The 15426-nt window shown below is 34.1% G+C and overlaps 2 protein-coding genes across 4 annotated transcripts; one reads left to right on the forward strand and one right to left on the reverse strand.

The window, feature by feature from the left end:
- The first annotated feature begins 1000 nt into the window (after window positions 1-1000).
- Window positions 1001-9278, forward strand: LOC127245384 (uncharacterized). Of its 3 annotated transcripts, XM_051266228.1 has the most exons (13): window positions 1004-1141; window positions 1208-1467; window positions 2584-3134; window positions 3217-3306; window positions 3385-3624; window positions 4081-4302; window positions 4383-4689; window positions 4768-5081; window positions 5182-5291; window positions 5375-5478; window positions 5590-5666; window positions 5752-5836; window positions 6073-8062. In XM_051266228.1, the coding sequence occupies exons 2-12, from the start codon at window positions 1215-1217 to the stop codon at window positions 5833-5835; spliced, it is 2352 nt and encodes a 783-aa protein (XP_051122185.1). In that variant the 5' UTR covers window positions 1004-1141; window positions 1208-1214; the 3' UTR covers window position 5836; window positions 6073-8062. The 3 variants fall into 3 exon arrangements, with proteins under 3 accessions (XP_051122194.1, XP_051122177.1, XP_051122185.1); XM_051266237.1 differs by lacking the exon at window positions 6073-8062 and adding an exon at window positions 9098-9278 and having other exon boundaries at window positions 1001-1467; XM_051266220.1 differs by having other exon boundaries at window positions 1002-1467.
- Window positions 9279-11349: 2071 nt separating this feature from the next.
- On the reverse strand, window positions 11350-12010 carry LOC127246815 (uncharacterized). The gene is made up of 2 exons (XM_051268401.1): window positions 11902-12010; window positions 11350-11720 (listed from the first exon to the last, which is right to left on the reverse strand). The coding sequence occupies exons 1-2, from the start codon at window positions 12008-12010 to the stop codon at window positions 11350-11352; spliced, it is 480 nt and encodes a 159-aa protein (XP_051124358.1).
- Window positions 12011-15426: the final 3416 nt, after the last annotated feature.

Raw genomic sequence — 15426 nt, forward strand, 5'->3', positions numbered from 1 at the left:
ACATTCGTGTAATATGTTGTAAATTGGAAGGGTATTTGTAATGTTAATAAATAATACAATTACTAAAAAAAATAAAATGAATATTTTGTTATGGGACGAAGCAAAATAGATAGATGGTTAAGAAATAGAGAAAATATATGTTAGTATTATAAATATATTGAAATATATAAAAATAAATATATACTTCCTCCGTCCGCCAAATTTATTTCCACTTTCCTTTTTAGTCCGTTCGCTAAATTTATCCTATTACTTTTGGCAAAGTCAACAAATCAATATTTAATTATTACCATCTATTCAACGTTCATTTACAACAAATATCATTAATTTTATTACATTTTCTCTTTTTATTTACTTTATTTTTTAACTAAACTTTCAAAAATACCCTAAACTACCTATTATTTTTCAATAAAATATTATTTTTTATTTGTCGTGCCGAACTCAAATGAACTAATTTTAATGGACGGATAAATCAAGTATTATATTATAAATATATTGAAATATGTATATCACTCTGTAACATAAGCTAAAACTAAAATCAGATCAAATTAACACAATACTAAGCTGATCCATATCATATATCTAAACCATGGTAGGGCGTCTCCAACTGTTGGTAGATTTAGGGTCGGTTCTGCACTATTGTTTTGCGTTGGTATGACATTATTTATTTATTTTTATTTTAATTTTCAATTTTTTTTTTAAATTTAAAATGTTTATTATAAATTATAATTTTTAAAAATATTTAAAATAATAAAAAATACAATATTTTAATGAAAATAAGATTATGATTAAAATAAAAATACTTAACAAGATGACCTTAATACGTAAGACCGGTTGTTATAGATAGACCGAGTTCTCAAATTGTCACGTCGATGAGCCAATCATATTAATTTCTCTCATATGCCGAAATTACCCCTATTATATCTACGTGTCAAATAAATACATATCTGATGCATTGAAGTGATGCCTTACTTTAATTTTTTCAATATTATATAAATCTAAACGCTCTTGGCATTGCACGCATTCAACAGATTTTGCCAAATCTTTACCTCTCATTAGGGTTTCTCAATTTCCGCGGCTGACGTACGACAACCGCAGGGACGGACCTTGAAGATTACGCGCAAATCTTTCCTGGACTTCTCTTGTCTGTCGATATCGGTGCTTTTTCGATCTTGAATTATCCGTTTGAGGTTTTTAATCGGTTGATTAGGTGAAGGATGCCGCCGAAAACGACGAGGAGAACCGCAGCGGGGCCGGGGAGCAAGCGAGCTGCGCGGGGACGAGGAGCGAGGGCGCAGGCTCGGATCCACTTGGAGGAACCGAAAGTGGAGGAGGAAGATAGTCGTGTTGCGGAAGGGGAGAAAGTCGAGGAAGAAAAGGCACCGTTTGTTGAGGAGGAGATCGAACCCGAGGAAAGGGTGAAGACGCCGGAGAAATTGGGGGCAGAAAAGGACGATGCTTCAGCGAAGAGTAAGTTGACCTATCGTTTTGTTATTGGTTTTTCAGTGAGTGAAGCTTTCGGTGCCTAGGGTTTTGATGCGACTGGTGTTATCTGTCTGTATTCGTAATTCGTTTCATAGTTTTCAGATTTTCCTGGGTAATTGTCAATGATCAAATCTATTATCTAGGGTTTAGTCGCTTTGAAGCAATCATAACAATTGCTGAGCACAAAACGACCTAAATGTATAACTGATATGGATGCCCAACTGCAGCCGCTAGCTCGCTCGAATTTTGATGGGTTTGAGATATTTTCTAGGGCTTTCTGTGTTGGTCTGACTTATATTGATGGTAAAAGAAGACCTTTATTTCAAGTTTTAAACAGTAATGCACTTCTCTTGGGATAGTGGGTGCTGCATCTTTAATTGCATATGCTTTTGTGGTAGATTGGTTTCTGCTTATTTTATGATAGATTGGTAATTTTTATCTGAAGAATTGCTTGTGTGGGTAGATTAGTTGAATTAAGGGGTACTTGCAAAGCTAGATGAAGAAGTAATAAATTGTATATAATTTGACACGTGGAATTTTCTTTTGGAGATCTTCTGCGTGATATACAAAATTGAGAACTCCATGAATCATAGATGTAAATGACGCCCCATGACACATGTTGTGGAGCAAATATGAAAAAGCTTGCAATAGCGCATTGTGCATTGGATAAGGATATTAGAAGTTTTATTTTTGTCTATCTTTGTGAGTTTCTCTGGCCCATACCGCTGTCCTCTGTCCTCTGTTTTCTCGTAACTCCTTTTGCCTCTCCTGCCTCCTTCCACAACTCGGTAGATTTCCGGCGGCTTCCCCTTGTTTGCGACATAATATGTGCCACATTTGGAGTGTTAAGTGGTTATTTCATCCTGATTTTCAGAAAGAAAAGGATAAATCTTCTGATTGGTATTTTCAAACTGGTGAAGACTTCCATTGAAGTCTTGTCTTAGATGAAGGGCTTGGTGGCTCTACTTTTTGTTACACATCTATGCTTCTAGTCTAAATAAATAGTTAGCATGCATGCTCTTACAACATGGCCTTCATCATTTCGTTGTTCCATCAGTTGACTTGCATTTGGATGTCTGTCTTACTGTTTTTACTCGGCAGACTTTGATGCAAAAGAATCAATAGATGAGTTTGAAAAAGATGAACGATTAGACTTGGAGGATAATGATGCTGAATATGAAACTGAAGATTATGGTGCTCCTTATTATGATGAGAAGGAAATTGGGCCGGATCCTCGGCGAAAAGGAGGTGATGTAATAGAAGAGGATCCTGATGAAGTTGATGTTGATGAGGAAGAGGGAAATGTGGTTGAAGAAGAAATTGAAGGCGTGCCTGAAGACCTTGAGCAGGAGGAAGATGATCAGCATGCAGGGCAGGACCATACTGAGATGGCTGATGTTGCTGAGGAAGAGGAACACCATGATGTTGTTAAAGAACGACGCAAGCGGAAGGAGTATGAAGTTTTTGTTGGTGGGTTAGATAAGGATGCTACTGAGAGCGATCTGAGGAAAGTTTTCAGTGAAGTTGGTGAAGTTACTGAAGTCAGACTAATGATGAACCCTCAGACAAAGAAAAACAAGGGTTTCGCATTTTTGCGATTTGCAACTGTGGAGCAAGCAAAAAGAGCTTGTTCTGAACTGAAAAACCCAGTGGTACTTTTTTTTATTCATATTTGCTGAAATTACTGATTTTTCCTATACGCTGCATTCAGATTTCTGACCTCCCAAGTTCTAGGTTCATGGAAAGCAGTGTGGAGTTACCCCGAGCCAGGACAGTGATACTCTATTTTTAGGTAACATATGCAGGACATGGACAAAAGAAGCTGTAAGTAGATCGTTCAATGCTGATGAGTAATATAATTTAGAATGGACCTTTGTTACATGACTATTTATTACAATTCAGTTGAAGGACAAGTTGAAGCATTATGGCATTGGGAATATTGAGGATCTGACATTGGTTGAAGATAGTAACAATGTGGGAATGAATCGAGGCTTTGCTTTCTTAGAGTTTTCCTCAAGATCTGATGCCATGGATGCTTTTAAGCGTCTACAGAAGCGGGATGTAGTCTTTGGAGTGGATAGGCCTGCTAAGGTTTCCTTTGCAGATTCATTCATTGATCCTGGTGACGAAATCATGGCCCAGGTGCATACTTGGATATATCTGCCTCTTTGTTCAAGATATAACTGAAATTTCTAAATCTAATTCCATTTGAATGGGTGTGTGACATAGCATATACCGTACATATCAATGTTAATTGTTAAAAATTATTTGACTTGATTGTATGTGTGTTGAATCCAAGATTGGATAACTGATCAGAGTTTAAGGGTATTCTATTTAGTTTTTGCTTTTTAGTAATTCAGAATTATGCCTCCTTATCATGTCATGGATACCTTATTTGTACCTTTTATTTCCCTTGTATCTCAATGTGCATACACTTAAATTTGTGAGTACTAGATCTTTTCGTTAGTTAACTCGTTTTATTTTATTCTCTGAAATGCATTTTAATCTAACTTTTGGTATGAAGTTTTTTGTTTGCTGGTCTTTCTTTCATTTACTTTAAATCTCTTGTGCTTTTTTGACCTTAATTCTTGAATTCAGGTAAAAACTGTATTTGTGGATGGCATTTCTGCTGCTTGGGATGAGGAAGATGTTAAGGATCTTCTCAAAAAATATGGGGAGATTGAAAAGGTTGAGCTTGCTCGCAATATGCCATCTGCGAGGAGAAAGGATTTTGGATTTGTTACCTTTGATACCCATGATGCTGCTGTGATATGTGCTAAAAGCATCAATAATGAGGAGTTGGGTGAAGGGAATCACAAGGTTGCATATTGAAACTAATCTTTGTTGTTCCCTTTAATCTTCTAGTTGAGCAGTTTATCCAAAATTGCTGCATGTTTCAGGCTAAAGTTAGGGCAAGATTGTCTAGACCACTTCAGAGAGGCAAGGGAAAACATGCTGCTCGTGGAGATTTTCGGCCTCCACGTGGGTCAGTTCGAGATGTTAGGAGCTCATGGAGTCGTCCTGCGCCACGTAGTGTACCTGTTCGTGGTCCTAGAGGAATTGGGTCACGACTCCCTCCTGTTGATGAACATGGATTCAAAAGATCAGCAGCTGTTCGAGATAGAAGAACAGTTATGGATGTTCCTCCTCCAAGGAGCAGGCCTGTTGCACCCTTGCCGAGGTCCTATGATAGGAGACCCCCACCTGGTATTGAACCATTCTAATATATTAGTGCATTTAATCTTTTTTGCAAACAGATTTAATAATAACCGTACTATATCACAGTTCCTTCATACCCCAAGAGTGGCTTTAAGAGAGATTATGGCCATCGTGAAGATTTTCACCCTAGAAGTAGAACTGTGATAGACTATGATACTAGAATGACTTCTGATAGACGCCCACCTTATCGAGATGAGTATTCTCGTGGATCTGGTTACCCGGATTTACCCAGAGGTGGTGCGCCAAGATCTAATTCTAGAAGAGCTTATGTTGATGATAGCTATAGTCAGAGGTATGAAAGGCCACCTCCGACTTACCGCGAGGGACGCCCGCGTGACTATGATTCTATGTCTGGTTCCAAACGTCCTTATGCTGCTGTGGTAATTTCTAGATTGTCTTTTCTAAAATGTTATTTATATATTTATTTTGCTTAATTGTGCTGTACCTGCAACATTGCCATTGACTTTGTGTGTGTATAAGGATGATGCACCTCCACGGTATTCTGATGCTGGAGTTCGTCATTCTCGTGCTCGGTTGGAGTATGACCTTGGTAGCAGTTCTGCACATTATGGAGATGCTTACGGTGACAGGTCTGTCATATAATTATGGGTCTTTGATATACTGTTTTCTGTTTGAAAGTTCTGTAAAACTTATCTTCAATTTCAAATGGTAGGCTTGGGAGATCAAACCTTGGATATGGTGGAAGTCGAAGCTCTTTGTCCAGCCAAGATTCACATGGTCTATATAGTAGTCGGCAGGGTATGGGTTACAGTGGAGGTATGTACTGGTTTTAGTGTAAAGAGTAAGTTTTTGTTTTTTGGGGACTCTGATCTGTAACAGAAACCATCTAATCATGCAATTAATACTTAGAATATTCTCTTATTGCAGGTTCTTACAGTAGCAGTGATGTTGGCGGGATGTATTCATCAAGTTATGGTGGTGATTATATGCCTCGTGGGGGTGATGTATGTTCTTTTTTACGTTTTAGTTGCTCTTTTGAAGTGTTACATACTTCCACATCCTAAGGGTGCTTGACCATAACCTTTGCAGGTTGGTGGTAGCTCCTACTCATCACTCTATCCTGGACGTGGTTTAGGAGGTATGGGAAGTGGTGGTTCTGGGTCATATTATTGAGGTACGCAAAATTTATCACCTTCTCCCCTCTCCCCACCAAGATATCTTTTTCAAACACAAATTTCTCTGTGTTTGAACTATCTTGCTGCATTAACTAGTCCATATTACTAGCTAGCTTAGGGATTGTAACTGGTGGGTTGCTTTTGTCTCGGCAACCACAAGTTTCGTCCATCTCCTTGCTAAGTTCTGTACTTGTCAAACTCCGAGCGAGATGATTATCATGACTGCTTATGGCAGATTGGAATTGGGAAGAAGCTGCTCTAGGATGTTGGTTATTCGAAGTTGGATATTAATGCTTGCCTTTCCCGATGGAGCATTTAATTTGGATATGGAAAACCCCATGTATCGAGAGACTGAAACTCTGGGACAGATTTTTGGTGCTTTGATGTACCAAACTTTTTAAAGGATGTATGTTGGATTTTATCACCCTCTTTTTATATGCTGTAAGGTCACTGAGATTTTCAGAACACAAAGGAGACATCTTCAGCATGTGATGTTTTAATAACATTTGTGTGTTTTGATGACTGCTGCTTATTATTTCAAGTGAAAGATGTGGAAAGTAAACTTTTTTCTGTCTGGAAGGTAACACTCTGGAGAAGTTCAGAGGTGTTTGATCCGTGGCATTGGGCGCCACAAACTTTGGTTGAGCTAGATCTAGTTTTGCATTATGTTTATATGGTTCCAATCTGTTTGTGATCTACGCCAGATGATTTTCTTTCAAGTTTTGTGTTTCTGGAGTATTATAATTTGGAAATGGTGACAGTTGGTTTGTTGAAGATGTTGTCTATTCTCCAAAAGTTGGAAGTTTACATTTTTATGGTTAATTATCAGCGGGGCGAACCATTACTCAGAAACAAGTTGTCCACTTTAGAAGCTGCTTTCATTTCCTTTATCAGAATTGACATGAAACTTTTTAAGATGGTATTATTCTTTGTTGGGCACGGTTTCGGAGATTAAGTATCTACTTGAGTTCTCTAAACTCTTTGGTTGATGGTGTTTGTTGTAAAAAAACTACTAGCTTATGTTTGGAAGAAACCCAAAAACTGAGTTCTCCTCGCTGGAAACCTAGCCTAACTCGTGCAAGTATCGTATTTGCCTTGTTGTGGTTAAGTTTATTGGTTGGTTACCATTTTGTTTTTTGGATCCTTATTGGACTGATTTGTTGAAGTGACCTTCCTGGAATCATGATTTTTGCGTAGTTTTGAGTAATGGGTTTAGTCCAACACTCTTAAAGGAGCTTTTGTTTTCTATATTTTTTAATCGGAGTTGTGGACATTGCTTTAAACATGGTTGCCATTAGGTTAGTATGATCATAAGAACTGAAACGCATGAGAGAGATTTCTCAAATTAGGCTCTAGACTGTTGGTATTACTCGGTGTTATAATGTCATTTGAGTTTCTTTTGACGAGAGATCACTGAAGGTACTCTCATCATTAGATATATGTTGATGTATTGTGTCTAATAGTTGGATTCTTGGACAATTACTTGCTATATATCTAAATATACTGCCTAGAAGATTAGAATTACGGCACAAAGGAGGAATTAGAAAAATGGTTGGTGATGCTCTGCTGCTGCTGAATTGGGAAAAGTGTGATCTTGCAATGCATTATTATTCTATTGCTAGGTATGTTGCGTCGAAAACAAGACTTGAATTACTTGATTCTGTTAGGTTACTCAAGGCCTGAGAGATGTGACATTAACATTTTATAGTAGGCTTCATCTGATCTTTTAAACTAGCAAAACTTTGATGAGGTGCTTCTAGAAGTTGCGTGTGTGGGTCGATGTTGGATGGTTTAGTGCAGGGATATTGTTCGTGAGTCTTGTAGTATGTACTTGGGATGGCAATGTTTTCCCTATTCTGTCGGTTGGGGCGTTTGTTGTTTGGTTATACCGGAGATGGAACTCAAGGTGGGTGGAGTAGTTTGTAGGTCACTTGTTCATGGAAGTAGAATTGCTATGTCAAATAATCTGATCCTTTTTTTTTTTCTTAAAAAAATAGAAATTATTTGATTTTGAGAATGTTTTCGATTCATTTTTTTGGGGGGGCTAAAATGATAACATATCTTCACGCTAGAATGGTATCGTATTTTTGGCTTTGTTAAGCATTTTCTGTGGCAGCGAAGAATGCTGCCTTTAATGTAGTCTGCATGTTTTGTTTGGTTGATTAATTTCATTGGAAAACCATATTGTATGTCCTGAGACAATTTTAATCTAAATGTTTGTAACATATGGTTAGAAGTAACAAATGGAATCTATATACATATGTATGTATCTATCTTGATTCCGCATTTTGGAGTTGAACAGTGATGATATATATTACAAAATCTTCTGGCAGTTGGGTTTTAATTTCGTAGTTTGTTGTTGTTAATTCTTATATACTCAAATTAATTAACTATTTAAAATTAAATAATATAATTAAGTCAATTTGATTGAAGCAAGTGTTTCAATTCATATTAACAAATAAATGATTGTTACGAAATAAACAGTAAAATTAGAATATATATTTTTTCAATTTTAAATTCGAAGGAGTATTAACTTACTCAAGGTTTAGCCTCCGCTTCTTCTTGCCGACCTGCAAGCCGTCAAATTGCAATGTGTTGTTTACATGATATTGAATCCTACAGTAAGTGGTCATGTCATGGGTTTCTGAGATTAAAATTGTTTATATTCGAACTTAAAATTGATAATTATTTACTTTCAGACTTAAATTAATTATTTTAAATGTATTGGGACATGTTTGGATTTTTATCCTATTTATTAATAGGGTTTTCTTCAAAAAAAATATAATATTAAATATTTGTATTTGTAAATAGAAGATTTATTAAACATCTAATTATTTTTTACAAATTTTAAAATTTTATTGAACTTATATTAAACGAAAGTTTTTTTTGTTTTTCAGTCTAATAATGTAATTTAAATCAATTTGATATAAAGGATGTGCATCGAATCTGATAATTCGAATATTTAAATTATATATATATATATTAAACTTAATCAAAATTTAAGTTAATTCATATTTTTAGTTTTAATTTTTCTAACTTGTGCAATTGTTTCTAAATTTATTGAATTCAACTGTTCGAATTATCAAATTATAAAACTTCAAAATTTCAATTTAAACTTGGAATCAGTTGATAAATCATAAATCGATAATTTTGCACAACTCCGGTATATATAAATATTATAATACAGTATTCCTCATTTTTATAAAAGTATTCATTTCTTACGAATATGCATAATCTCACACATTATTTTTGCTATCAAGCTCTAGCAATCTTAATGCGAGTTCGGGACGGATTCTACATGCCTCGAGACTCACCCCGCTAGAAAATATTAGGCCCCAAGATCCGCTACGCTTCAGTCCGGGCCCAGGACCCGACCCATATCAAACCATTAAAAAAAGTAAGTGTTAGAAGTAAAAAAGAAAATTAGTCCAAAAAAAAAAAGAATAATCAAATATTGGCTGTGTCCGGTGGGTGGCAGGCATGTTAGTAGTCCTAATTGTGAAGAGAATTAAGAAAGAAATAAATGCAAAAATATATTTAATTTAAGAATTATGATTCTATTTTATATTTAAAATTTTTAAATATGTAATATAATTTATATTATATAAATATATATTAATTTTAATAATTATTACAATATCCGAGTTTGAACCCATAACCGCCTCGAACCCGACAAGATTCAAAATCTAAAATACACAATTCACCCCAAAGTATATTTTTAAATCAAAATTCGCTCCATTAAGAGCGGTACGGGCCTAACTCGCCACATTTGACATCCCTACCAATACCCTACAAGCCCAAAATAATTCTTCATTAAACAATGAAATAGTAAAATAAGAAATATCGAAAACAAATTAATTATATCAACAATACGAATATTCTTTTTTGAGCGTCCATTCAAAAAAGAATTCTAAAATTAAGTTATCATGCTCACCCAAACAAGAGTGTCGCGATTAATCTACAATCATATAACATGTTCTTGACTCAAGTTCCGATCATACAAGATTCGGGTAGAAATGTTTCAGCGCAAAATGACGAGTCGAGTTTCTTCCATGTTCATAATCGAATATGGTACCTACGCCACCTCCGAACATTGCACCTATTTATTGGTATAATGCTTAGGAGAAGAACCCATTCATCATCATCATCTTCTTCTTCTTCTTCTTCTTCTTCTTCTTCTTCTTCTTCGGACTCCATAGAATTTTCTTCGGGAGCAAGCTGTAACCATGGTTCTGTAACCATGGTTGCCAAATTAGTTTGTTCTTGATCTGTGTCGAATCACTTCTAAATTAATATATATATATATATAAATCAATAAATTTTCCGAATTGAATTTACCCAAACATGTTCCATCTCTTTGTTGGAAAATTTTTATACCACGAGAATATCAAATAATCATCGAAATATAAAATTCAATATCAAAATAATTTATCGGAATTAATTCAATAATCAATAATAATTTATCGAAATAAATTCTATAATCAATTTATCAAAATAATTTTGATAATTACAATAATTTTATCGAAATAAATTCGATAATCAATTTATCAAAATAATTTTGATAAAAACAATAATTTTATCGAAATAAATTCGATAATCAATTTATCAAAATAATTTTGATAATCACAACAATTTAGTTTTATCGAATTTAATAACTTTATCGAAATAAATTCGATATTCACGCCGAGTCGAGGTAGAACTTCTTTTCGCAAAAACGAATACACCCCGGTAGTGCTTCCGGTTCGTGGCGTAACGTTCCCAAAGATAAAACGACGTTCGTCTCCGAATTAGGTGGCACCCCAATATTTCGGAGCTCCGACGAACTAAAATGAGGGGAATACGAGCTATGTCGGGAGGCTTAATATTTAAGAAAGAGTTGCCATTTGTACCGGACAACTCATTGGAAACTCTGTCGGAAAATATTTCAGGGGACGAGAGGAGTGTAGAGAGAATAGATCTTCTCTTGGTTCTTGTTTTCTCAAATGAGATGCACAACACCATTTTTATAGGCACCCCCACGGATGTAACGGTCGAAAATTAATTGCATGCCAATAAATTGCAAATTAATAGCAATTTTGAAAACTTACACACATAGCAAACATTTTCATGCAATTTAATTTGCATATAACATCATGTATTAATCACCATGTGTAAATGCATGTATGCACGTGTGTATAAACTTTGGTTGTATTTTGCATTATGCATACAATTATATTTGAAATGCATTATATATTTATGCATGCATTTAATCTGAGGCTATTTATTGGTATATAAATTTAATTTTTTTGGGTTTTAGATTTGACAAAAAATATTTGTCATTTCAATTAAGCTCTGAAACACAATCGACTATATTAATCAATTTATTTACCAAACCCACAACCATATTATCTGGTTCAGGCAGGCGGCGCGCGCCTAAGTCTACCGGCATTCATATGCCTAATAACCATTATATCACTCATCTGCATTTCAACTCAGCGAATAATCGGTTTCGAATATTATGAATTTAATTCCATCAATTAAATAAATAACCAATTAACTGATTATCCAACAATTCAAACAGCTCCTCGAGCTCTCTATCTTTCTCTTTCTTCTTCATCTCCAACTTCTTTTTTCTCTCTTCTTCCCGATCTTCAAATTTGAACTTTTCCGGAAGATGAGGGTATTTTTTGCAGAGCTTTATCTTCTTCTTCTTCGGGGATTCAATTTGTGGCTCTTCTCTTTCGTCTTCCGGCTCGCCTGAAACCTCCATTGATGTGTCCTTCTCCAGCGAGGCAATTTTCTCGGGAGCTGTATGCTCGTCATCAATGGTGGCCCACGCACCCGCCCTGTAAAGTTTTTCATAAACTATTTTTGCGAGGTTTTCATCTTCCTTCGTCATTCCAGCTGCATCAATGATAGGAATATTAAGAAATTTAAATTCAAAAGTTTCATATATTAAGAAGATTTATTTCCATGTTTAATGAAAATTTACGGAAGAAGAAAAATAAAAAAATCACGAGTTACTAAAAGTGAAAGTAATAATGAACTAGTAAAACTTCGGGAAAAATATTTTCAAAGAATATACTTTGATTACATGTGTTTGAGGATTGTGCTCGACTTTTGCTCTGTCCCATACCATCATCAAAAGCCAATGGCCTATCGCGTTCTTGTTCATCGCAAGTAGATGAAACCATATTAAGCATATCCTGCATTATTTCCTTTCCTTTAGAATTATTTGTCGTACGATTATCCTGCATAACAATGAGATAGCGACGCGTCATCCAAAAAAATAAAAAAATAAAAAATGAGATAGCGACGATAAAATAGAATTAGGTGCTTCAATCTAAAATATCAAATAATTGACAAACAGCACCAAAAACCTTCACTTTTAGGCTGCATTCAATATATTGCGATGTTGAAATTTACCCGTTACTAATTCTGAAAAATTTCGTTAAAAAAATGAAATGAAATTATACACTTTAATCCCAAAACTCCCATTAAAACATAGAAGCAAAACATCTATATAACTATGGTTATGCCACCACAAAAATTAACTAACAAAAAATTCATACCGAAGTGTGGAGACAATGAAGTTTAGTAAATTTCATACTTAGGAACGGTAACATTTTTCATAATAATTATGCCTATTGTATCAAGACTTAGGAGTGTATTTCTTTAAGTTTGAATTAGGCGTAGAGTTTGAATTTTAATTTAAATTGTGATTTTGTTTGATATTTTTATTTATAAAATATAATATTTTATCGAAAAATGTTATATGATCAAACCTGAAAAAATTAACATATAAAAAATAGACTCTATATGTAATGTAAATTATGAAAATCCAATCATAGAATTCCAAAAGAAGATCATTGAGGAGGCCATTAAAACAAAATTGATCTAACCAAATGCACTTACTTATGTCATTCCTCCAAATTAATCTGACACTACAAAAAAATAATATATTTGTAACGGAATTCCATCCCTAAAGTTTATGTAGCTAATTTCATTCCTAATTCCGTCTCTAATGTCATTAGTAACGGAAAAAGTAGATTTAGAGACAAAAATTTTATTACAAAAATAATTTTTTCTTGTAGTGTGATTACTTATGTCATTCCTCCAAATTAATCTGATTAAAGCAATTTCGTTATTTTGCACATCCTTAACTTACTCAACCAACACGAAAGAAACCAAATCTTAATATCCGACTGTGAATTAGAGTTCATCAAATATTCTACGAGCAATGAAATTAAACCAAAGGAGAATCCTTTAAGTATCATCAAAATCAATGTTGAAAACTCACCCTTGTTTATATTAACAACAAACAAAAAAAGAGATAGTATGTACTATGTAAGATACAAAAATTGGTGCCGCATAAGAAAGATTGAGAGTTCTTACAAAGTAAAAGAATTCTCTGGAGAAACTTAGTTTCTTTTTTAGTGTTTTAGTTTAAGATATTTTTTATGTGAGGTAAGAAAAATTGTGTCGATAATATATAAAAATAATATTTTATATTTAATGATGACTTTTTTGTGAAAGTAAAATATATATTATAAATATTAAAAATTGTATAGATAAAATTTTGTTGGGGTGAAGAAATATAAGATACAAAAATTAGTGTAATGTGAGAGAGATGAGGTTCCATCAAATTAAGGAGAAATATCTCATCGTGTATGATGCTATTTCATATTACATTTAAAAAATATATATTATTAGTTTTTCTTTGTAAAATCAAGGAAAATAGGTTATTATTATATCATCATTTGATAATTAATTGGTAATTTAGTTTAGGGTAAACTGTTTTTTTTTTTTTTTCGTAACTGGACCCCTTTATCATTTTAGTTCCGTAAATGGAGCATGTCGCAAATTAGTCCCATAAGTGAAAGTTTTTTGTTGTTTTAGTCCTCCGGCATCGGAGACGCCCGCGGGCTCGCCGGAGGTGACGTGTCTCCAGGTGTCCCGCTAGGTCAGCGACACCTGGCGGACACGTGGATTTACTTTTTTTTTTTTTAATTGGACCAAATAAAAAAGTACAAATAAAATTAAAAATAATTTTTTAAAAAAATTAAATAAATGAAAAAAAATAAAAAAAATCCATGTCTCTGCCAGGTCAGCGACACCTGGCGGACACGTCACCTCCGGTGAGCCACGCATGCGTCTCCGGCGCCGGAATACTAAAACAACGAAAATTTTTCACTTATGGGACTAGTTTGCAACAAGCTTCACTACTTACGGAACTAAAATGATAAGTGAGTCCAGTTACGAAACTAAAAAAACAGTTTACCCTGTTATTTTTACAAATAATTTTAATATTTTCTTATTACTTTTTACATTCAACATATTATTTGTTTTAAACAACATATAAATCAAAACCTATAATTTATTCAAATGATTACCTCCAACAATTATTTTATTTAAAAACTATAAAGAAACATTTATAAAACATAAAAGTAGATACACTTCGAATAATATAGAATAGTCAATTAAAAATGCTGAATCCATTAAATATAAATTGCCATACAAATATTTTAACTGTGGGTAAATTGTTTTTTAGTTCACCTCCTTATCATTTTAGTTCCGTAAGTGGAGCATGTCGCAAATTAATCTCATAAGTGAAAAATTTTCGTTGTTTTAGTCCTCCGGTGCCGGAGACGCCCGCGTGGCTCGCCGGAAGCCATGTGTCCCGCCAGGTCAGCGACACCTGGCGGACACGTGGATTTTATTTTTATTTTTATTTTCAATTAGACCAAATAAAAAAAATTAAAAAAATCAAATAAATTTTTAAAAAAATGAAAAATAAAGTAATAAAATCCACGTGTCCGCCAGGTCCTCCGGCGAGCTACGCAGGCGTCTCTAGCACCGGAGAACTAAAACAACAAAAAATTTTTACTTATAGGACTAGTTTGCGACATGCTCCAATTACGGGACTAAAATGATAAAAGGGTCCAGTTACGGGACTAAAAAAGCATTTTACCTTTTAATTGTCTATATTTATTCTATACAATGAACTTTTTTTTTTTTTTCTATAAGAAACATCCCTCCAACAAGTTACGAATAAAGATTGGCGTGGAGTTGATTATTCAAATATTTATAAAAGAGAAAACTATTTTTTTTTTTGTCCCGTAACTGACTCTTATTATTTTAGTTTTGTTACTAGAATTTGTATAGAAATCGTCCCACAAGTGAATTTTTTTTTGCACAATTAGTCCTCCAACCTTGATATACGCACATGATACGTCGAAGCACACGTGTCCGTCGAGCAGACGAAAAAATACCACTTACACGACTAAAATGATAATGAAGCCAGTTACAAAACTAAACAAAATCATGTGTCATCCGGGTGGCGCCTACTTGGCGAATATGTGTGCCCTAGCATGTCAGACATGTGTCACGTACATATCTCTGGCATCGGATGACCAATTATGTAAAAAATTTCTTATGGAACGATTTCTATACATACTTCTGCTGCGAAACTAAAATTATAAAAAGAGGACTAAAAAAAAAACAGTTTCTCTTTATAAAAAGAAATGTAAAATAATATATAGTGTGTTATTAAACATCCATTTTGCATTCAAACACAACGTACTAAATATGAAAATAAAATCTAGTTAAG

Source organism: Andrographis paniculata, unplaced genomic scaffold, assembly GCF_009805555.1.
Source record: "Andrographis paniculata isolate CXL003 unplaced genomic scaffold, ASM980555v1 Contig10END, whole genome shotgun sequence".
NCBI classification, from domain to species: domain Eukaryota; kingdom Viridiplantae; phylum Streptophyta; class Magnoliopsida; order Lamiales; family Acanthaceae; genus Andrographis; species Andrographis paniculata.

Bases quoted from the DNA above. Each gene is read 5' to 3' on its own strand.
- LOC127245384 (XM_051266237.1), top strand. From the start codon at position 1,215: ATGCCGCCGAAAACGACGAGGAGAACCGCAGCGGGGCCGGGGAGCAAG. The intron at 1,468-2,583 runs GTAAGTTGACCT...TTTACTCGGCAG, and splicing joins GGACGATGCTTCAGCGAAGA to ACTTTGATGCAAAAGAATCA. The intron at 4,303-4,382 runs GTTGCATATTGA...TGCATGTTTCAG, and splicing joins TGGGTGAAGGGAATCACAAG to GCTAAAGTTAGGGCAAGATT.
- LOC127246815 (XM_051268401.1), bottom strand. From the start codon at position 12,010: ATGGTTTCATCTACTTGCGATGAACAAGAACGCGATAGGCCATTGGCT. The intron at 11,721-11,901 runs GTATATTCTTTG...TCATTGATGCAG, and splicing joins CTCAAACACATGTAATCAAA to CTGGAATGACGAAGGAAGAT.